The 25089-nt window shown below is 37.8% G+C and overlaps 1 protein-coding gene and 1 pseudogene across 1 annotated transcript; one reads left to right on the forward strand and one right to left on the reverse strand.

The window, feature by feature from the left end:
* Window positions 1–5309: 5309 nt before the first annotated feature.
* On the forward strand, window positions 5310–7231 carry FOXR2 (forkhead box R2). Its single transcript, XM_017516884.2, has one exon. The coding sequence runs from the start codon at window positions 5619–5621 to the stop codon at window positions 6552–6554; it is 936 nt and encodes a 311-aa protein (XP_017372373.1). The 5' UTR covers window positions 5310–5618; the 3' UTR covers window positions 6555–7231.
* A 2270-nt stretch (window positions 7232–9501) lies between these two features.
* Window positions 9502–25089, reverse strand: part of LOC108294867 — a 30155-nt pseudogene continuing 14567 nt past the window's right edge.

Below are 25089 nucleotides of genomic sequence, written 5' to 3' on the forward strand. Positions count from 1 at the left end.
ACTACTGGGGATGGGGAAGGTGTTTCTTCTGGCAAAAAAGGTTCATCAGAGCTAACAAACTCAGGGTTCTCAGCTTCATCAGGGTTTCCCCACACGTTCCCATTCCAAGTTTCAGGGTCCCATTCTTTTCCAATCAATGCCCTCACTTCAAGGGTAGACACCTAGTGAGGCTGGGCATGTACCTTTTGTTGCAGGTCAGCCACTCATGTGATAAGAGCTTGTGTCTGTTTTTCCACAATTTCAGCTCTTTATCTAGAGCAGTCAAGGTTCTCACTCAGAGCATTCTTAGCAGATTTGAGGCTCGATATCTGCTTCTGAAGCCAGGAGTTAGAATCCCTGAGTTTATCATTTTCTTTCATCACTTTGTCCACTGAACTTAGGAGCAACTAACCAGCTTCATTATGTCCCTTGGTTCTCCACATATGGTTGAAGGTATTATGTGTAGAGTCACTAACTCCTTGGTATTCACTAGCAGTGAATAGGAGTGTCAAATGCATTTATTTTGCATAACTTTCCAAACAGTTCATGCCAAGGACTATCAGTGTTCTCCATACTATTAGAAGTAAAGTCCTTATGTTTTTGGGTGTAATCATATTAAGTAGCCAACTCCAGAAACCCCAAAACCAATTAAAGAACTCCATACTTAATATTCCATTCCTCTAGAACCACTCCTAATACCAAAATCTGTATTAGGTGATACACACCCCCCCACACACACACACACAAGTGGAGATGCAAGTACTGCCATCACAAATCTATACATGTGTATGTATGTATATATATGTATTTAAACATTAGTATTTATTAAATATATATACTTAATTAAATACATATGTATTTATAAATATATATTAAATATATATGTATCTAAATATTAGCATTTATATATGTATTTAAATATTCATATTCATTTAAATATTAGTATTAGGTGATATATTTGTGTGTGTATATGTATTTAAATTTTGTATGCCAATTGTACACACACATACATATATATGTGTGTGTGTATATATATATATCTCCTATTTATTCTGTCCGCATATATACATATATCCTATTGGTTCTATCCCTTTATTTATATATGTGTGTGTGTGTGTGTGTGTGTGTGTGTGTGTGTATACACATATATTAAATGGGAGTTTACTAAGTATTAACTCACACTATCACAAGGTCTGACAATAGGCCATCTGCAAGCTGAGGAGCAAAAAAAGCCAGTTCGAGTCCCAAAATTGAAGAACTTGGAGTCCAATGTTCAAGGGCAGGAAGCATCCAGCACTGGAGCAAGATGTAAGCTGGAAGGCTGGGCCAGTCTAGTCTTTGTATATGTTTTTCTGCCTGCTTTATATTCTAGCTGCACTGGCAGCTGATGTATGGTGCCTACCCAGATTAAGGGTGGATCTGCCTTTCCCAGCCCACTGACTCAAATGTTAATCTCCTTTGTCAACACCCTCATAGATACACCGAGAACCAATACTTTGTATCCTTCAATCCAATCAATACAATACATTTTGTATTCACCATCACAGGCCCCTTTGGGCTGTATGCAACCTATACAACTATACACAGCTGCCATTGATATTGCACCTGTTTTTCTGGAACCACATATAGCTTACTCGTTGTTTTTCCTGTATTCTTTCCTGTTTGCCCATTGATAGAAACAAGCACATATCTATGCTTTACAAAAGACGTATACTTAAAATGAAAAAAGTAACCATGAATATTTGCTGTTTCATACATAAAGGCAACAAATCTTAAATATCCTATGGCATTTTCTTTTCATTATAACTACCTTTTTTTTTTTTTTTTTTAAGAGAAAGAATCTTATTCCACTGACCAGGCTGGAGTACACTGGTGCCATCACAGCTCACTGCAGTGTCAAATTCTTGAGCTGAAGCAATCCTCCCACCTCAGCCTTCTGAGTAGCTAGGACTACAGGTGCATGCCATCATGCACAGCTGATTTTTTAAAAATTCTGGAGACAGAGTCTTCCTGTGTTGCCCAGGCTGGTCTCAAACATTTGGCCTCAAGCAATCACCCTGCTTTGGCCTCTCAAAGTACTGGAATTACAGGCATGAGACACTGCACCCAGCCCACAACTACCTTTTTTAAGAGTATCGTCATGTACTTATAGCATATTACAGACTAAAGTAGTTTTAATTATAACGTATGTGGTCAAAAAGTTACAATTTGATAGTGAAAACCCCTTTAAGGTGACTTTTCATCCTTTTAACACTGCTCTGACATTCTTGGAAGCATTTTTGATTGTAACAAAAGCCTTTATTAATATCACTAACTTTTTTCTGCCCCAAAATGTGTATCAGCTGCCCTCCTTATCAGTCCTTTGAGTGGGAATCAAATCTGGGCACGGAAATGCTTTTGAAAATTGAAGGCAGGCAATAGTAGTGCTCTACTTCTACTACTGCTCCTGTTGTTGGATGTATTAGTTCATTCTCACACTGCTATAAAGAACTACCTGAGATTGGGTAATTTATAAACAAAAGAGGTTCTGTTGATTCACAGTTCCACAGGCTGTAGAGGAGGCATGGCTGGGGAGGCCTCAGGAAATGTACAATTATGGCATAAGTTGAAGGGGAAGCCAGCACATATTCAGATGCCAGCAGGAGAGAGAGAGAGAGAGCAAAAGGGGACGTGCTACACACCTTCAAAAAACTAGGTTTTGTGAGAACTCAATATGAGAACAGCAAGGGAGAAATTCATCCCCATGATACAATCACTTCCCACCATGTCCTCCCTCCAACATTGGGGATTACAATTCAACATGAAATATGGGTGGGGACAAACCCAAACCATATCATTGTGTGTGTGTGTGTGTGTGTGTGTGTGTGTGTGTGTGTGTGTGTGTTTAAGACAGAGAAAGAGCAAACATATGCATGCCCACGCTGAAAAGGTATTTCTAAGGTCATTATGAGTTCCCACCACTTTTTCTGATTTAACTTATTATGTTGTTTTACAATTCTTTCCTTATAACATGTGGTCTCATCAATCACTGACATTTTTGCCTGTATCAACACTTGGGATAGTTTGGTACCTGGGAAACAGGCTACTCACAAATATGAGTTTGAGTATTTTTCCAGAGTACATGCAAAATGTCCCCATCTCCTTTTTTGGAGCACACTTAAGAGACAAGCAAGGTTGGATTCTAACATGTTTGAGACTAACGGAGGCCATCTTTTGATGGTTATCATCTTACTCTAAAACTCAAATCGTTTTATGAGTTTTGCTTTGAGTATTATGAGTTTATGAGTTTTGCATATACACTGCGTTGAATGTGTACCTCGTTGGTATGGGCTAGCCTATTCTCCATATCTCTGCTTCTGGGTAACATGTATTTTAAGCTCAAGTAATATCTTCTGTGGGAACCCTTCTGATTCCCATTATCTGGGTTAAGTTGTTCCTCTCTATGCTATTCTGTTATAGTGTCAAATACTCATCACACACTATTTTAACTTTCTCTTTACTTCTCTGTCTTTCCCCATTAGTCTGTGATATCCTCTTGGGTTGTGTCTTACTCATCTGACAGACCTTTTAGATACTTCTTGGAACATGGTGGATGCTCGATACATAAACACTGAATGTTTCTAAATGAGGTCCAAAGAAACAATACATAGTGATAACCTGGTTTTACTAGCCAATATCTAAGGGTTGGAGAATGTTCCCAGGTGAAGATGGAAGAGAAATTCTGTAACACTAGAGCCCCCACTTAAGGAATGAAAGACTGCTAAGCACTAAAATGCTGTCGGGCTCTCTGTTATTGGCATAATAGGCTAAATATTTCAGGTTAATCTCCTGCTTTTCCAAGGTCAGTACCCACTAGGGAAGAGATCCATTAATTCCCTATGGGGAAATGGAAGTAGCATTTTCATTAAGGAAGGCGTTCTGTAGTCTTAAAAAGATGAGTAGAGGTTAGTTAAGTCAAGGCATTAGTAGGCCATTTTAAGCAAATTTTTTTGAGCAAAGGAACATAAGCCAAACAAGGGTGTGTGGTGAAGATCCTAGCATTTCAGTATTTATGGAATGTAAAGTATGAAGCAAGAAAGCTGGGGTGTTAACTTAGCCTGGAAAGGTAAGCAGAGATGAGATTTGAAAGACCTTTTATGTTCCATTAAGTTATAAGATTTTATATTGTAATACCAAAATGGAGAAGATTGGCATGGTGGGTAAAAGCACATGTTTTACAGTCAGGCTGCCTATGTTTGAAAGCTCTGGCCTTTGCTAGCTCTATGACTTAGGCTTTTTTGTGTCTTATGTTTTTTACTCTGTAATGGAAGAATAATAAGAGTACCTATTTCATAGGATTATTTTGAGGATTTATGAGTTAAATAGAGAGTTTACAGCATTCAATAAGAATTAACAGTTGATATAATTGTTGTGTTACATTTTATATTTATGCTGTACAAAGATCACTCAGGCCACCTGTATGAAAGATTATTTAGAGTAGAAGAGAACCAGAGAGTGTGGAAACCATATGGCGATGAAAGTGCCTCTCCAATGGCTGCTTTTGACATTTGCTGGATATGTTTGCAACATAGTCCTATATAGTGGTTTTAATTGAATCACATACTTTACACATGGATTTTGTGCAAACTTGATTAAAGGAAACATTGCCAGTTTGTTTTTCTTACAAATGTCCTGGTCATGAACTTACTGGAAATACTAGCTCTGTGGCTTTTGGGACCTTACATATCATGGCTACATTTTGGTCCTACTGTTCAGAGTATAGTTCAGAATTTATTTCCTGAGAAGGTGACCTGGAGAGAGAAAAGCCAGCTGTTTTCCAGAAAAGGATTGAAAATAGCAGCAAGGTTAGAGTCTAGCATCAGTATGAGAATAATAGAGGCCCTGTTCTGGTTTATAGTTACCATCTTACTATAAAACTCAGGTTGCACATATTGCTGCCTGTTGTATATCGTATGTTGAGTATGATCAAGAGGCAATGGGTATAGTGAAAAAGAAGATCTGGGCTGTGGATCTAGCTCCCCTACTTACTTGTGTATGATGATCTCAGTTGCCATATCTGTGACATGAGGTGAATAATACTATTTTATCTTGCAGGGCTTCCATGAAAATCAGTTGAGATCATCTATGTAAAAGCACTTAACAGAAATCCAAAGGCATTTGAAGACTGAAATGATTTTTTAAACCATTAAGGAAGACTCAGAAATATAATGTGATCTATACATATGTTTGTCTCTTCATTAAATGGACTTATGAAGAGTTGAAATATATGCCAGATAATCACCTGTTATGCAAGTCACCGTAGTTTGCACCTAACTGAAAGTTTATGGGTTCTCTCGAGGTGACTTTCTGCTTCCAATCACAGCTTAAGAATTCAACCTAAATTTTTTTTTTCTGGTGAAAAGCTCTTTTTCATTACTTTCTTGTATTGAGCCTTATTCCAGAAGGCTGAGGTTTCTCCAAGTCTGACCACTAGTCAGTGAGGCATTGGTGCCTCTTTCTTCAGTACTTCTAGGAGGCCAACTAATAAGCTCTCTAGATGAGATATACTACCTAAAAAGTGGTGCCCAAACAACAACTTTAAGTGCCTGCTAGAACTCTGTTCTTTCAGAAGTTTCCTTCCACCTATCTCTCCACTAAAGATGGAGTTAAAACTAAAAGATCGTGAATTTTGGTACAATCTCCAAGGCCAGGTACCAGGGCTGCTGGACTGGGACATGGAGAATGAGTTATTTTTGTCTTGTACCACAGACCAGTGCTCCTTACCTGAGCAGATCCTTAGCAAATACAGAATCCGAGTAATGAAGCCCCCAGAGATGCCTCAGAAGAGGAGACCCAGTCCTGATAAAGATGGTCCTTACTGTGAACCCAATCTGTGGATATGGGTGAACCCCAACATCCTGTGCCCCCTTGGTGGCCAGAAGGCCCCAAAGCCCAGTGGAAAAAAGGATCTGACAAGCATTTCTCCTTTCCCTCAGCCCTCACTAACAGATGAAGAGTCTAACTGCTCAGAGGTCACAGTGGTAGAGTCCCTGTCATCTTCCTCCAGTGAGCAGTCTCCTATACAGAAGCAAGATATCTATTCCCCTAATGACTTTGTGCTCACAGAAGAGGAGGCTGAGAAACAAGAGGACAACTCCTTCCAGTCCCCTGAAAGAGAGTGCTTCCAGAGCCAGAACCTATGGCAAATCAACAGCCAAGAGAAATCCTGGCAACGGATCCCTCTCAATTGTAGCCACCTTATTGCCCTAGCATTAAGAAAGAGCCCCCACTGTGGCCTCAGTGTGCAGGAGATCTACAGTTTCACCCGACACCATTTTCCCTTTTTCTGGACAGCTCCAGATGGCTGGAAGAGCACCATCCATTATAACCTCTGCTTCCTGAGCAGCTTTGAGAAGGTACCAGACAACCTTCAGGATGAAGATAATGCAAGACCTTGCTGTTGCCGTTGGAGGCTCACTAAGGAAGGGCACTGCCGCTTTTGGGAGGAAACTCGTGCCTTAGCCGCTGCTCAAAGGGAGAGCATCCAAGAGTGCATGAGTCAGCCAGAGTTGTTTACCTCTCTCTTTGATCTTTGAACTACCACTGCTCCCTTTTTGGAACACTGCCTTTCTTACTGTGCCTACTTATTTACTGACTGACATTCATTAATCTCTAAACTTACACTGCCTGATTTGTGCCAAGCCTATCTTTAGCTACTGTTACAATAATGATGTTAAGTAAAGTTATATGCGGGTACAGGGAAGGCAGAGCTTAAATCCAGGTGGAGAGTCATGGAAAGTCACACGAGAAGAGTGGCTGTTGTTCTGCATTTTCAGCAGAGGAAGGAAATCCTAGAAACAATGGCATGGAAGCTAAGGAGAGAAGGGTGTGTTTTGTGAAAAAGGAATTCTGTTTATAGAGAGTATTTTGACACATGAAAGTGAACAGTGGAATATAAAGCTAAAACGAAGCCTGGAGCCAAGCCATGAGAACCTTGAGTGCCATGTGAAGAGAATCTGGCTTGTGGTGGAGATTCAAGTTTCCCCCTCTACCATTCAACAGCTACATCTCCTTTTTAAGTAACCCATTTTGTCCTTCAGAACCTCACTTTTCTATTTCTGGTCCTGGACATCTAAGCCTTGTTTCTTTGTCATCCAATTCCAATATTGACAAATAATTCTAAACAGCTACTTTTAGTTTGGATGTTGAAAGTCCTTTGAAGTATTCCTGTATTAACCTCAAGCCTTTTGATGATAAAGCTTTGTTTTCCATTCTTTTTTGTACTCAATCGTTTATTAAGGATACGCTAATGTCTCAAGGTCCATCTTAGATGTTGAAGATAAAAAGCTGACAGATACTAGTGGGAGACCTATTTATAATGACATGATGAAACAAATGTGTGAAGTTGACATGGAAATGGGGAGACAGTCTTCCTGGAAAAGACATGAAAGGCATTGAAAAGAATACTTTCTGAGCTAGTTTTGAAGAATAAATAGAAATTTGTTGGGCAGGTAAATTGAAGAAAAGGCATTACAGAGGCAACAGTGTGAACAAAGTGAATGAAGTCGGGGAATGGGCTGAAGTTCAGTGTGGCTTAACTACATGAGGACCACGAGTGACTGGGAGAAAAGCATTAGGTGTTTGGACTTGATCTTGTGGGCTTTTGGGAGCCAAGAGACATCAGCGGTGTTTCGCTAAAAAACAATAAAAGAAACCAACAGCGACAACAAACACTTCAGTATTTGTTTTTCTAATTTCAAAATTACCTTTAACATCTTTTTTATGCAAATAAACTCTTTTGATTCTCAGATTTAAGCATAACTTTTTGCCTTCAATATTATTAACAAATATCCAGGAGAAAATAGATTTTTAGGTATAAATTTAGTTGTAAAACCTTCATAATGGGGGTACAAAAATACCTGTAAGAAACAAAAGCAATTAATTCAATATAATTATAACTCTTTTGAAAGTTTACATTTTGTAATGATCTAGTCCATACAAAATTGTATATTTAGTTGAATCACAAAACAGCATATCTGAATTGTAAATTCTACTTCTGTATCATAAGGCAAAGACCAAATTAACAGAGTACCATGGAACTAATAAAATATTCTGCCTATAAGTGGTCATCATTTACTTCTCATTTTTCTCCCAGATTAACACTCACTAGTAAAAGAGATGGATATGAAATTAACAAGACTATTTTTTAAATCACAAACTACATTTCTAATAGGCCTACTCTGTAAATTTTTCAAACAAGACAAAATTTCATTTTTAGAACTAGACCTGGGTTTTTCTGCTGCAACCTGGCACCTTTGAGCTTTGAACTCTATTCAGTATTTTCTGATCCTTATTTTTGCTCTCTGATTGCATGAAAAAAGCAGTGGCTGGACATGGTGTTTCTTCAGTCATCTCGGGTGATCAAGATATTCCTTCGGAGAAACTTTTTTTTTCTTAAATTACAAATTACTGCAATTGAGTGCAAAATAAAGGAAGCTGGATTTGCTTTATTCAGCTTCCAATTTCTGGGAGGATTAATAATCCTAAGTATTCCAGATAACAAAAGAAAGTAAGACTGTGTTTATAGATATTGTTCTGCCATATTCTTTCTCAATGATAGCTATTTTATTGTTGCTCTTCCTGTTAAGTGTGATGTACACATCAGGTGTTAAAAAGTACAGTACATTCTATAACTGAGAACCACTTTCTGTAACTGAACATGCAAAGAAATGACACTGAACATCTGCATCTGGCAGTATGTTTTGGAAAAATGACTAAAAATGTGTTTAAATAGATCAACACTATTAAATCACATCTAATATTTGATACTACATAATTCAATACAGCTATGCAATACAATTACACAAAATGTGTTAACATCAAAGAATACAACCAAAATTAAGATACCATACACAGCTCCCGGTGACCTTTCCTCTGTCGGCCCGAAGCTTCCTCAAAAAAAAAAAAAGGAAGAAGAAGAAAAAAAAGATAGCATACAAAACCTATATAACTTCTTTTTATGGGAAAATACTTTTGAAGTATGCATATAACTGCCCATTCTTTTAAAGAAAATATACTGCAAGCAAAGTTATCAACCTCCAGGAAAATCACACATAGTATTATTGAGCATATCCCCAAAAAGTGTACAATATGCACATTTTGAAAATACAAAATTAAAAAAATTGTAGGCAACAGGAGAGCTTCATATTTATAAGAATGTGAAAAGAAGTCCCATTTTTAACATGGTTGCCTAAAGAACTGTCTTTTGATGTGAAGTTCATGAATTGCCCTCCTGTTGGGATCATACTTTGCAAAGCAAACACTGCGTTTTTTAAATGAGGTTACAGAGCAAGATAGAGAATCTTAGCAATGTCATCTTATTAAAGGTTTACAAAAAAATTAGTACTTTATCAAAGCATGTTCCTTAGGTGTATAGGATTCATTTATAAAATTCTAAAAATAATATACAAAAGAAAGCCATATTTATTCCCAATCACACTCCTGGAAGATGCTTCCCACTGTTGAGAAGGGTCTTTTCTCACTTCACTGGTTGTTTTTGGCCTTAGCATGTGTTAAAATGTAAGATTTCAGGTTAGTTGACTGAGCAAACTTCTTACTACAACCAACGAAGGGACACACATGAGGCTTGTCTCTGGTATGGATTCACACATGTGTGCCCAAACTGAAGTCCAGGGAAAAGCATTTCCCGGAAAGAGGGGCCTTGATGGCCGAGCAGAACCAGCTTCGATCTGCAGCTCCCAGAGAGACCAACACAGAAGGTGGCTGATTTCTACATTTCCATCTGAGGTATCTCATAGGGACTGGTTAGGCAGTGAGTCCAAACCATGGAGGGCAAGTAGAAGCAGGGTGGGGCATTGCTTCACCTGGAAGGACAGGAGCCCAGGACCACCCTTCCCCAGCCAAGCGAAGCTGTGAGGGACTGTGCTACCCACCCAGGTAACTCTGCTTTTCCCATGGTTCTTGCAATCTGCAGATCAGGAGATTCTCTCATGTCCCTACACCACCAGGGCCCTGGGTTTCAAGCACAAAATTGGGCATCTGTTTGGGTGGCTATATGGGCAGAGCTAGCTGAAGTTTTTTCATACCCCAGCAGTCCCTGGAACCCCAGCAGGACAGAACTGTTCACTCCTTTGGAAAAGGGGCTAAAGCCAGGTAGCCAAGTGTTCTCGCTCAGAGGGTCCCACTCCCATAGTGCCCAGCAAGCTAAGAACCACTGGCTTGAACTTCTTACTGCCAGCCCAGCAGCCTGAAGTTGACCTGGGAAAATAGAGCTTGGTGGAGAGAGGGGCATCCACCATTATTGAGCTTTTAGGAGGTAGTTTTCCACTGACAGTGCTAAGGAGGCTGGGAGTTCTGAACTGGACAGAGTCACCACAGCCTGGCAAAGTGGCTGTGGCCAGACTGCTTCTCTAGATTCCTCCAAACTGGGAAGGGCATCTCTGAAGGAAAGGTAACAGCCACAGTAAGGGGCTTACAGAACAAACCCCCATCTCCCTGGGACAGAGCACATGGGGGGAGGGGCGGTTGTGAGTGCAGCTTCAGTGAGTTTTATCCTCCCACCAGCCGGCTCTGAAAAGAGCAGCTGATCCTGACAAGAGGGACTCCCCCAGCACAGTGCACCAACTCTGCTAAGTGACAGACTTTCTCCTCAAGTGGGTCCCCGACTCCTGTGCCTTCTGACTGAAAGCAGTAGGGATCCACAGATACCTTACACAGAAGAGCTTCCACTGGCATGATGCCAGTGCCCCTCTGGGACAGAGCTTCCAAAGGAAGGAGCAGGGAGCAATATTTGTTGTTCTGCAGTCTCCACTGGTGATACCCAGGTGAACAACATCTAGAGAGGACCTCTAGCAAACTTCAGCAGACCTGCAGTCCCTGACTGTTAGAAGAAAAACTAACAAACAACATCAGCATCAACATAAAGGATCACACACAAAAACCACATCCAAAGGTCATCAGCCTCAGAGATCAAAGGTAGATAAATCCATGAAGATGAGGAGAAAACAGCACAAAAAAGCTGAAAATTCCAAAAACCAGAATGCTTCTTCTCCTCCAAATGATTGCAACTCCTCTCCAGCAATGGCACAAAACTGGATGGAGAATGAATTTGATGAATTGACAGAAGTAAATTTTAGAAGATGGGTAATAACAAACTCCTCTGAGCTAAAGAAGCATGTTCTAATTCAATGCAAGGAAGCTAAGAACCTGGATAAAAGATTGCAGGAACTGCTAACTAGAATAACCATTTTAGAGAGAACCGTAAATGACCTGATGGAGCTGAAAAACACAGCATGAGAACTTTGTGAAGCATACACAAGTATCAATAGCCGAATCAATCCATCAGAAGAAAGGATATCAGAGATTGAAGATCAACTTACTGAAATAAGGCATGAAGACACGCTTAGACGAAAAAGAATGAAAAGGAATGAGCAAGGCCTCTAGGAAATAGAGGACTATGTGAAAAGACCAAACCTATGGTCGATTGGTGTACGTGAAACTGACAGAGAATGAAACCAAGTTAGAAAACACACTTCAGGATATTATCCAGGAGAACTTCCCCAACCTAGCAACACAGGCCAACATTCAAATTCAGGAAATACAGAGAATACCACTAAGATACTCCATGAAAAGATCAGCCCCAAGACATATAACTGTCAGATTCTCCAAGGTTGAAATGAAGGAAAAAATGTTAAGGGCAGCAGAGAGAAAGGTCACATTACCCACAAAGGGAAGCCCATCAGAGGAAAAGTGGACCTCTCTGCAGAACCCCTACAAGTCAGAAGAGAGTGGGGGCTAATATTCAACATTCCTAAAGAAAAGAAATTTCAACCCAGAATTTTATAGCTAACCAAACTTAGCTTCATAAGCAAAGGAGAAATAAAATCCTTAACAGACAAGGAAATGCTGAGGAATTCTCCACCAGGCCTACCTCACAAGAGCTCCTGAAGTAAGCATTAAATATGGAAAAGAAAAATCGGTACCAGCCACTTCAAAAACATAGCAAATTGTAAAGACTCCCCCACCATCAACACTATGAGGAAACTGCTTCAAGTGGTGTGCAAAATAACCAGCAAGTATCATGATGACAGGATCAAATTCACACATTACAATATTAGCCCAAAATATAAATAGGCTAAATGTCCCAATTAAAAGACACAGACTGGCAAATTGGATAAACAGACAAGACCCATTGATGTGCTGCATTCAGGAGACACATCTCAGTACAAAGACACACATAGCCTCAAAATAAAGGGATGGAGGAATATTTACCAAGCAAATGGAAAACAAAAAAAGCAGGGAGTACAATCCTAGTCTCTGATAAAACAGGCTTTAAACCAACAAAGATCAAAAAAGACAAAGAAGGACATTACATGATGGTAAAGGGATCAGTGCAAAAAAAAGAGCTAACTATCCTAAATATATATGCATCCAATACAGGAGCACCGAGATTCATAAAACAAGTTCTTAGAGATCTACAAAGAGATTTAGACTCCCACACAATAATAGTGGGAGACTTTAATATTATAAAGATCAATATTATACAGATCAACGAGACACAAAATTAACAAGGATATTCAAGACTTGGACTCAGCTCTGAACCAAGCAGACCTAATAGGCATCTACAGAACTGCACCCCAAATCAATAGAATGTACACTCATCTCAGGACCACATAGCAGTTATTCTAAAATTTACCACATATTTGGAAGTAAAACACTTCTCAGAAATTGCAAAATACGGAAATCAGAATGAACAGTCTCTCAGATGACAGTTCAATCAAATTAGAACTCAGGATTAAGATACTAACTCAAAACTGCACAAATATATGGAAATTGAACAACCTGCTCTTGAATAACTATTGGGTAAACAATTAAATTAAGGCAGAAATAAAGAAGTTATTTGAAACCTGTGAGAGCGAAGACTCAGCTTAACCTCTGGGACACAGCTAAAACAGTGTTTAAAAGGAAACTGATCACACAAAATACCCACATCAGAAAACTGGAAATACCTGAAATCAACACCTGCACATCACAATGAAAAGAGCCAGAGAAGCAAGACCAAACAAATTCGAAAACTAGCAGAAGACAAGAAATAACTAAGATCAGAGTAGAACTGAAGGAGATAGAGACACGGAAAACCTTTCAAAAAATTAGTGAATCCAGGAGCTGGATTTTTGAAAAGGTTAACAAAATAGATAGACTGCTAGCCAGGATAACAAAGAAGAAAACAGCGAAGAATCAAATAGACACATTAAAAAATGATAAAGGGGATGTCACCACTAATGCCACAGAAATACAAACTACCATCAGAAAATGCTATAAACACCTCTACACAAAAACTAGAAAATCTAGAAGAAATTGATAAATTCATGGACACATACACCCTCCCAAGACTAAACCAGGAGGAAGTCAAATCCCTGAATAGACCATTAACAAGTTCTGAAATTGATGCAGTAATTAATAGCCTAACAAAAAAAAAGCCCAGGACCAGATGGATTCACAGCTGAATTCTACCAAAGGTACAAAGAAGAGCTGGTAGCATTTCTTTTGAAATTACTCCAAACAACAGAAAAAGAAGTACTCCTCCCTAACTCATTTTATGAGGCCAGCATCATCCTGATACCAAAACCTGGCAGAGACACAACAAAAAAAGAAAATTTCAGGCCAGTATCCCTGATGAATATCGATGCAAAATCCTCAATAAAATACTGGCAAACCAAATCCAGCAGATCTAAAAACTTATCCACCAGTCTTCAGTCGGCTTCACCCCTGGGATGCAAGGCTGGTTCAAAATATGCAAATCAATAAACGTAATCCCTCATATAAACAGAGCCAATGACAAAAACCACGATTATCTCAATAGTTGCAGAAAAGTTCTTTCGTAAAATTCAACATCCCTTCATGTTAAAACCTCTCAATAAACTAGTTATTGATGGAAGATATCTCAAAATGCTATGAGCTATTTATGAAAAACTCATGTCTCTGTGAAGAAAGTTGCCCAGGTGCCATGACAAGAGACTGAAGGCACAATCTGTCCCAGCATAATAAATAACTGATTACTTAGATATAGCAATAATACCAAGCATATTTATTGATTACTTAGTTATAGCATAATAAATAACTGATTACTTAGCAATGATAGCAAATCGATATTAGATTCAATCCTATAATAAATTATATAATCAATCTTGTTACATCATTATTGTCTATTAATCTTTAGTATTATAGTGTAAAAATATTTTAGTCTTATGGTATAGACATAATCGGGTGAAATATAATTAGGAACTGAAAGGACATTGTGAGAAGTGATCAGGAGGTGAGAGTAAATGCCTTGCAGTAGTGCCGGCACCTTAGCAGGCAGGCCTTGCATTAACGCCAGCATGTTGAGGGCGAGGGGGCGCCCATTACTTAGCAGGATGTGAGCGGGAGTTTCTCTCTCACTGGGAAGTTAAGAGAAAACTCTGCTCTGCCGGCTCTTGAGGAAGGTCTGACACTAGTCAGGCAGGCCCACAGACATCCAGGGCTTTAAACACCTCTCCGTGGTGCTGTGTTCTGATGGTCACCTTCCTTGTTCACCTTCATGCTCCACTTTCCCACCCGATGCTCTCTTGTAAATTCTCAGAAGCTGTGAGAGGTAAGAATAGAGGAATCCTGAAAGCCTTTGCTCTCTCTGATAAGTGCCTAAAAGGATACTGACAAAAGTCCCTCTCCTTCTTGCAGCAGCTACCTGAGAGGGAGGGGCCCTCTGTACTGTACCCACATGACACACTGAACTATGCCCACGTGGCCCCCCATATTGTAAGAATGTAATTTGCTTGACCCCTATCAATCATGTCAGATGTGTCACTCTCCTGACCCTGTCCCGCTGCCTTGTATACAATAAATAACAGCACAGGCCACTGCTGAACTCCTCCCCCTTTGGTAGCAGTGGTCCCTCGAGCCCAGCTGAATTCTTCTCTTATCTCTGTGTCCTTGTCTCTTTATTTTCTATGATCTATCATCTCCACACAAAAAAGAACACCCACTACACCCTGTGGGGTTGGACCCTGCTCATATCCAATATCACACTGAATGGGCAAAAGCTGGAAGCATTCCCTTTGAAAACTAGCACAAAACAAGGATGCCCTCTCTCACCACTCCTATTCAACATAGTATTGGAAGTTCTGGCCAGGGCAATCAGGCAAGAGAAAGAAATAGAGAGTATTCAAATAGGAAGAGAGAAAGTAAAATTGTCTCTATTTGCAGATAACATGATTGTATTTTTAGAAGACACCATCGTCTCAGCCCAAAAACTCCTTAAGCTGATAAGCAAAGTCAGCAAAGTCTCAGGATACAAAAACAATATGCAAAAATCACAAGCATTCTTATATAGCAACAATAGACAAGCAGAGAGCCAAATCATGAGTGAACTCATATTCACAATTGCTACAAAAAGAATGGAATGCCTGGGAATACAACTTAGAAGGAACAGAAAGGACCTCTTTAAGGAGAACTACAAACCACTGCTCAAGGAAATAAGAGAGGGCACAAAGAAATGGAAAAGAATTTCATGCTCATGGATAGGAAGATTCAACATCATGAAAATGGCCATACTGCTTAAAGTAATTTATAGATTCAATGCTGTTTCCATCAAGTTACCATTGACTTTCTTCACAGAACTAGAAAAACCTACTTTAAATTTTATATGGGACCAAAAAAGAGCCCGCATAGCCAAGGCAATCCTAAGCAAAAAGAACGAAGCTGGAAGCATCACTCTACCTGATTTTAAACAATACTACAAGGCTTCAGTAACCAAAATAGCATGGTACTGGTACCAAAACAGATATATAGATTAATGGAATAGAACAGAGGTCTCAGAAATAACACCACCCATCTACAGCCATCTGATCTTTGACAAACCTGACAAAAACAAGCAATGGGGAAAGGATTCTTTCTTTCATAAATGGTGCTGGGAAAACTGGCTAGCTACATGCAAAACAGAAACTGGACACCTTTCTCACACCTTATACAAAAATTAACTCAATATTGATTAAAAGGCTTAAATGTGAAACCCCAAACCATAAAAACCCTAAAAGAAAACCTAAGCAATACCATTCAGGACATAGGCATGGGCAAATACTTCATGACTAAAACAGCAAAAGCAATGGCAACAAAAACCAAAATTGACAAATGGGATTTAATCAAACTAAAGAGCTCCTGCACAGCAAAAGAAACTATCATCAGAGTGAACAGGCAACCTACAGAATAAAAGAAAATTTTTGCAATCTACCCATATGACAAATGTCTAATATCCAGAATCTACAAGGAACTTAAACAAATTTACAAGAAAAAACAACCTCATCAAAAAGTGGAATGAGGGAAGATGTTCATGCGGCCAACAAACATATAGAAAAAGAAGCCCACCATCACTGGTCATTAGAGAAATGCAAATCAAAACCATCTCAAGCCAGTTAGAATGGTGATTATAAAAAAGTCAGGAAACAACAGATGCTGGCGAGGCTATGGAGAAATAGGAACAATTTGACACTGTTGGTGAGAGTTCAAATTAGTTCAACCATTGTGGAGGACAGTGTGGCGATTCCTCAAGGATCTGGGACCAGAAATAACATTTGACCCAGCAATCCCATTACTGGGTATATTCCCAAAGGAATATTAATTATTCTACTATAAAGACACATGCACATGTATGTTCATTGCAGCATTATTACAATAGCAAAAAGTTGGAACCAACCCAAATGCCCATCAATGATAGACTTGATAAAGAAAATGTGGTGTATATACACCATGGAATACTATGCAGCCATAAAAAATAACAAGTTTATGTCCTTTGCGGGGATATGGATGAAACTGGAAGCCATAATTCTCAGCAACCACACACAGGAACAGAAAACCAAACACCACATGTTCTTACACATAAGTGGGAGTTGTACAATGGGAACTCATGGACACAGGAAGGGGAACATCACACACTGGGGCCTGTTGGGGAGTGGGGGGCAAGGTGAAGGAAAGCATTAGGACAAATGCCTAATGCATGTGGGCCTTAATACCTAAATAACGGATTGATAGGTGCAGCAAACCACCATGGCACATATATATCTATGTAACAAACCTGCACATTCTGCACATGTATCCCAGAACTAACATAACATAAAATAAAGCATTTCCCACAGCCTTGGAACGTACACTGAAAGGGCTTATCTCCAGTATTAAACAGTTGGTGGTGTTTCATTCTTGAACTCTCAACAAAAGCTTTGCCACATTCTGTGCAGACATATAATCTGGGTCTGTGGGTGTGCAGATGTTTTCTCATGGCGAGGTTAGCCCTGAACATCTATGTACAGGCTTTATGAAGGCAAGCTCTTCTTGGTTTTCTTCTTCTTTAATTTTTCTTGGTTTCATTCTAGCAAATTCTGCCACTTGTTTGGGATCTGAAACGTCAATACCAGGTGTTCCTCCAGGAGGAAGTTTCTTCCCTGTCATATGTTCTGAATAGTCGGGAGGTCACTTATTGCCAGTGATTTATTCTTCAATCACTGTCCAATAGTCAGTATCTGTTTGTTTTGTTTTTTTCATCTGAGGACCACATGGTGACTGAGAACTCACCTTCTAGGGTCTTGATCTGCACCTGCTTCTGCTCCCACTTCTTGTTGCCTGGGCTGGCGCTGCCGCCACCGCCCGCCACTGTGGTAACTCTTGCAACAGCCCAACGACGAGCCATCGCCGCTGTTCCTGCTGGCCACCGCCACGTTAACCAGCATCTGCTGGATATAGTGGACATCGCCCCCTGCTGGTGCGGACACCAGGATAAGGATCTGGTCCTCGAGGTCGTCCTCAGCTGTAGTCGGTCGTGTCCACCACCTCCTCGTGCGACTGCACCAGGATCACCACCTGGTAGTGGTGCACCTGGGTGACCAGCAGATGCAGCACAATCATGGGCGGGCGGTGGTAATGGTGGCCGCCCTGGCCACCTTAGTAGCCACCACCACTGCAGTCCTCGCCATCGTCGTCCAGAGGAACTTCTTTGCATTTGCTTTTCTTCCTTCCCAATATCCTCACTTGTACTATACGTGGCTTCTTCATAGCTACTGTTCTCCAAAGCTCTTCCTTGTTCATTGCACAGCTTGCTGTGGTGTTTCTACCACAACAAGCATATTAGCACTTACAAAATTTTTCAGTTCTAGGATTCTATCATTTGGACCGTAAACAGGCTTATATGGTTTAAAATTCAAACGGTTTAAAATAGTATATTAGTGATTTAGTTTTGGTGGTAATTTTTAAAAACATCTTCAATTTATTAAAAGGTAATTTTCAGAAAAGATAAGATCATGACTCTCATAAAATATGAAAATGACCAAGTGTAAAAATTGCTCAATAAAGAAACTTGACATATTATAACTGGTTCAAAAGACAGGTCAAAACAGCACATATTTTTGTGGATTCGGAGAATGTTGAGATGAATTGCAAATGGAGGCAAAAGTAATGTCCCCAATGTGGGGTGGGGGTTGGCTTAATTAATCGTATGTATCTGAACCTGGAGGATATAATGTATGTGTCTCTCTGTTACCTACAATTTACCAAAAGTTGCTAAATAGTTCAAAGTCAATGAACAGCACTGGACTCTGACAACCCCAAGGCCTACCATATATAGATGATAATAATTGTCCGTTGAAGTACAAAAGGTCCCTCCATGGTCATCCCTCTGTCTTTGGCCAAAATAGTCTCAAATAAAAATTATTCTTGCCACAAAATAACAAAATAATATAGGTCTCAATAGATTTAGTCTAATTATTTACATAGCTGCAGGAGGAAGTGGTAAATTATTGTGTAGACTTTCTTAAGTTGGCTTTTCTGGAAGTTTTTATAAAGAATCTCAGATGAGCATTTCTAAAGTTTCTTAAGGCTAAAAAGCTAAACCACTAACTCACTACCAGATTTTACCTATAGCACCTATAAATTTGGGCAAATTCTTCTCTTCTCAAGGTCCCCAAAATATACTAGGTTTCCTAGGCCTGACTGTAAGTGACCTCCCTTTCACAGAAGAAGAGCTGAGAGTCCTTTCCCAGCCAGGTATCAGACCAGTTTTCACAAGGCTGCTTTATAAGTATTGATTTCAGCAAGTCAATTAGATCCTTAAAAGCGTCTGGCCATATCTGAATAAATAAGCACCACTCTCAAATATGACATTTCATTTGAAGCCTTGGTTGCACTACTGCTGTTTCTAATTATGTCCTGTTGACCAGGAAGATAGACTCTTATTGAACTTTATTATGCAAATGGTTATACTGACATGAAGATAAGAATACTGAGCTTCTGAATTCTGGACGGGTCAGGAAGAGAAACAAATATTATTTACAAGTGTTTTATTTCAGTTTATGAAAGTATAATCTACTAAATTGTTATGAGGTATATGAAGAGAGAAAAGAGTTCCTTACATATTCACAATATAAAACATTAAACATCAACAATATTCCAAACAAAACCCACCGTCACCCTTTATCAGTTCATTTAGTCCTATGCAAGCAATTCTTGTCTTGATCAATATTGGGTTAGCAGTCTCATGAACCTATCTGATTCTCTAGTAGAATTCTAGAAATCCTGACTTGACCACGGGTATAGTCTCAAAGTTGCATGAATGATACCATCAGAAACCTGTGTTCAAGAGTGCTTGGCATAGTCCTTTTCCCATGGGGCGCTGAGAAAGATTTTTTTGATGAAGATAAAGAACTTAGGCTTGTAATCAATTTCAAGCATTTTCAGGAAAGTAACAGAGTAATTAAAAATTGTAGGTAAAAAACTTAAAATGCCTGCAGTTAATTTATTACTGATAATTTTCTAAAGTGAAAGATCTGATGAGAGTTTATAACAAGAATAATAACATAACTGGCATGGCAATTTGGTTTTTTTGTGGAATGCAAAACAAAATAATAAAATCATCCAAAAAATCTGCAAACAAAATGAATTACCTTATTTTCACAAAAGATAGCAAACATATTGAACATATAAAACTGGGTGAATGATACAGGACACTCACCCAACAACAGGAGAATACACATTTTTCTCAACTGCTTATGGAACATTCTCTAAGACAGACTACACATTAGGATACAAAATAAGTCTTCATACACTTAAAAAAACTCAAAACCATACAGACTTTTTTCTGATCACAATGGATTGAAACTAGAAATCAGTAACAGAAAGAAAACTGAAAATCCACAAATATATGGAAATTAAACAACATACTTTTAAACAATTAGTTACAAGGGAAATTAGAAAATACCTTGGAATAAATGAAAATGAAAATAAAGCACACCAAAATTTATGGGATGCAGCAAAAGCAGTGCTAAGAAGAAAATGTATAGAGCAAAGCCTTATGTTTAAAAAGAAGAAATATCTCAAATCAACCACCTAGATTTATACCTGAAGCAACTAAGAAAGAATGAACTAAGTGCAAAGCTAGCAGAAGGAAGAAAATAATAGAGTAGAGCACAGATTAAATAGTGAATAAAAGAACAGAAAAAAATCAATAAAACTGAGAGTTAGTTCTTCAAAAAAATCAACAAAATTGACAAACTTTTAGCTACATTGGCTAAGGGGAAAAACTCAAATAAAATCAGAAATAAAAGAAGAGACATTACTACTGATTGTACATAATAAAGCAACTAGAGTACAATGAACAATTATATAGCACAAATTGGATAATCTAGATGAAATAGACCAATTCCTAAAAATGTGTGTTGTGTGATCTACAAAGACTAAATTGTGAATAGACCACCTGAACAGGCCTGTAACTAATGAGAAGATTGAATCAGTAATCAAAATTTCTCCCCCAAAAATGCCCAGGCTTTACCGGTGAATTCTACTCAGCAATTGAAGAATTAATATCAGTCCACTCAAACTCTTCCCAAAACCTGCAATAACAAGAGGGCCCTGTCAAATTCATTCTGTGAGGTCAGCGGTATCTTCATACCGAATCCAGACAAAGACACCACAAAGGAAAAGTACAGGCCAATATCTTTAATGAATGCTGATACAAAAATCTTCAGCAAAACACTAGCAACACAATCAAACAACACATTAATAGAATTATATACCAGAGCCAAATGGGATTTATTCCTGGGATAAAAAGATGATTAAACATAAGAAAACCAGTCAATATAATACACTACATCAACAAAATGAAGAAAAAAACCCATATGATTATCTCAATTGATATAGGAAAGCATTTTATAGTAAAAAGTTATCCTCGAAGATCAAGAACAAGACAAGGATGATTGCTTTTATCACTTCTGTTCAGCATACTACTGGTAGTCCCAGCCAGAAAAACTAGGCAGGAAAAAGAAACAAAAGGCACCAAAATTAGAAAGGAATAAGTAAAATTATCTTTATTTGCAGACAACATCACACACACAAACACACACACACACACACACACACACACACAAACTATAAATAATAAAACTAATAAATGAATTCAACAAAATTACCAGCTGTAAAAACAGTGCACAAGAATAATTATGTTTCTACACACTAACAATAAACAATCTGAAAAGGAAATTAACTATTCCATCTATGAGAACATAAAAAATAACAAAATAGGAATAACTGAACCAAGGAAGGAGGCAACTTGTACAGTAAAAACTACAAGATGTTACGAAAGAAATTGAAGGCGGTAATACACGAAAAAACATCCTGTGTTTAAGGATTGGAAGAATTATTATTGTAAAGGTATCAACACTATGCACAGAGATCTACAGATTCAATGCAATTCCTATCAAAATCCCAATGATGTTCCTTCAAGAAATAGAAAAACCCATCCTAAAATTCATATGGAATCTTAAGGAAACCCAAATCACCAAAACAAACTTGAAAAAGCAAAACAACATTGGAGAGCACACTGTCTGATTTCAAAACTCACTACAAAGTTAGGACAGTAGCCAAACAGTTTTGTACCAGCAAAAATAAGGACATATAGACCATTGGGATAAAATAAAGAGCCCAGAAATAAGTCATCACATATATGGTGAAATGGTGCCAAGACTATTCAACATGTAAAAAAGTCTTCAACAAATGGTGTTGAAAAAATTGGATATTTACATGCAAAAGAATGAAGTTGGATCCTTACTTTACATCATATACAAAAATTAACTCAAGGTGGATCAAAAATGTAGGATTTAAAACTGTATAACTCTTAGAAGAAAATATAGTGAAAAAATTGATGAAGATTTTACGATGATTTCTTGGATGTGACATTAAAAGCACAAATATCCAAACAAACAATAGGTAAATTGAACTACCCTAAAACTTAAAACTTTCGTGTATCAAAGGACTCAACAGGTTGAAAAAGCAACTTACAAAGCGGGAGAAAATATTTGCAAACCATATATCTAATATAGGATTCACATCCAAATTATGTACAGAAGTCCCAGAACTCAACCGCAAACCAAAACAACATAATTTAAAAATGGCCAAAGGACTTGAACGGACATTTCTCCAAAGATCTAAAAATTGCCAACAAGCACATTAAAATACATCCAACATTACTAATCATTAGGGAAACGCAAATCAAACTATAGTGAGATACCACTTCACACCCATTAAGGTGGCTATTATTTTTAAAAAATAGCAAATGTTACTGAGGATGCAGAGAAATTGGAACCCTTGTGCATTGTACAATGTAAAATGATATAGTTGCTGTGGAAATCAGTATGGGGGTTGTTCAGAGAGTTAAAAATAGAATTACGAGATGACTCAGCAGTTTCATTTTCTGGATACATATACCAAAAAGAACTAATAGCAGGGATTCAAAGAGCTATTTGTATATCCATGTTCATAGTACCATTTTTACAATAGCCAAGAAGTAGAAGCAAACCAAGAGTTCATCGAAGAATGAACTGATAAACAAAACGTGGTATGTAAATAACAATCAAATAATATTTAGTCTTAAAGAAGAAGGAAATTCTGACACACACTACAACATGGATGATCCTTGAGGATGTTATGCTGAGTGCAGCATGCCAGTCAGGTTAGGACAAATGCTGTATGATTTCACTTAGATGGTGTATTTAGATAAGTCAAATTCATAGAAACAAAAAGTAGAAAGGTGGCTGCCAGGGACAAGAGGGAAGCCACTTAATGGGTATGAGTTTCAATTTTGCAGGATAGTGTTCTGTGAACAGATGATGGTGATGGTAGCAAAACAAAGTGAATGTGCTTTATGTCACTGAACTGTATACTTAAAAATGATTAATGTCAAATTATATATTATGTATTTTACCATAATTTAAAAAATAAGAAATGAATGAGCAATTTTTACAGAGAAACGCATCTTGAGATACCAACTATAATAATCCTGAGACATACTACGAATATACCAAACATATAGATAGAATACACCAGGAATTAATAAATCATAAGTAAAGAGATTCAGTTAGTCTGGAATAGGTTCATGTGTTAATAAACAGATAACAATATGATATTGCTATATAATGTAAAGGAAAAACATCACCAGGACTCTGGTACAAGAAAAATATGATGGACAGTGAGGGCATTAACAAAGTTCTAGAAACTTCTCATGTGGCATACAGTTCTAAGCTATTTATATTAACAACTTTAGCCACACACAGGCTGTGGGCAAAGTTGTTAATATAAAAAGTTTAGGAAGACTAAGCAAAGCTTCTAATCTGACAGCTCTTTTCAGATAACTCATCAGTAGTAACATAAAAAAAATAATTATTATGTAAAATAAACATAATTATTTTTAATTAAAAATTATATATTAATTAATTATTATGTAAAATAAACATAATTATTTCTAACACCTTTCTTTATGATGTGAAAGAATAAGAGTTTTATGTGCAAAAATACCATGAAAGTTTTATTTTACTTGATTTGACATTTAGGATTCAATGTTGAAAAGATGAAAATTAAAAATTTTCAGATTTGAACACTTAAGGCAGGAATTGGATCATGAATGCCTGAGAAACTGTACTTTGCTATTCATTTCAAAATGACAGTAAAACGGTTAAAAATAATATAGAAGTAACGTGACTATTAAAAACATTAGCTGTTTCTTTTGTTTGCTTAAATAAGCAGGGATATAAGAAAATCAATATATCCCATAGAAGGTTATCCTGGTAATAACACAGTATCTTTGCTGTCTAGTCAGATAACACTGAACAACAATCCTTTATATTATAGGTGAAGCCACTTACCAGTAACCAAGAAAACAAGGCCATCAAAATTGAACAAACTTTGCTAATATTTTGACACATTGCATAACTTTTCAAATTCATATATTGTAAACCGAAATACGTGAAATTCACTCTGAAGTTTTGTATTTCTTCAAGTCTTTCATATTCTAAAACAAACTGATAATTTATTTTACGATTGATCTCAGTGAATCCACAAGGTCAGGACTAATTTCACAATATTTCTAAAATGTTATTAACATGCATTGCATTCATGATTCATCATTGCTATCTGCAAATAAACCAATAAGTACATGCAAACTATTTCTGTTTAAATTTTCAAGATAGTAAAATATCAATACTTATAACACACAAAGTAGCTCTCTTGGGTCCTCAATAAACTTGACGAGTGCAAAGCGGTTTGGAGACCAAAAATATATTCTTTTAGGACAAAACTACTCTTTTACTTGAAAACTAAAAATATGCATACAGTTGCATTTCTACAAAAATATTGCTCTGAAGTAATATTTATTCACATAGTAATTATAACTTTTTCCAAAGTAACTGACTTGCATGTTACAGAGAGTGTGGTGGGTAATTGTGAACTGTCACACACAGCATTTTGCAGCAGATTAGCAGAGCTCGTTGGCGGAAATAAAACAATCCTGTCAACAAAAGCCCTCCAACACAATTTATTAGTGAGTATGTGTTATAGGTTTATACATATATAAAGGTAGAATGAAAATGCCTATAAAATCCACATACACAACTTCACACAAATTTATGTAGGTGGTAAAGGGAAGAAAGGAAAATACAGACTGGGCGCGGTGGCTCACGACTGTAATCCCAGCACTTTGGGAGGCCGAGGTGGGTGGATCACGAGGTCAAGAGATCGAGACAATCCTGGTCAATATGGTGAAACCCC

Source organism: Cebus imitator, unplaced genomic scaffold (assembly GCF_001604975.1).
Source record: "Cebus imitator isolate Cc_AM_T3 unplaced genomic scaffold, Cebus_imitator-1.0 Scaffold608, whole genome shotgun sequence".
Taxonomy (NCBI): Eukaryota; Metazoa; Chordata; class Mammalia; order Primates; family Cebidae; genus Cebus; species Cebus imitator.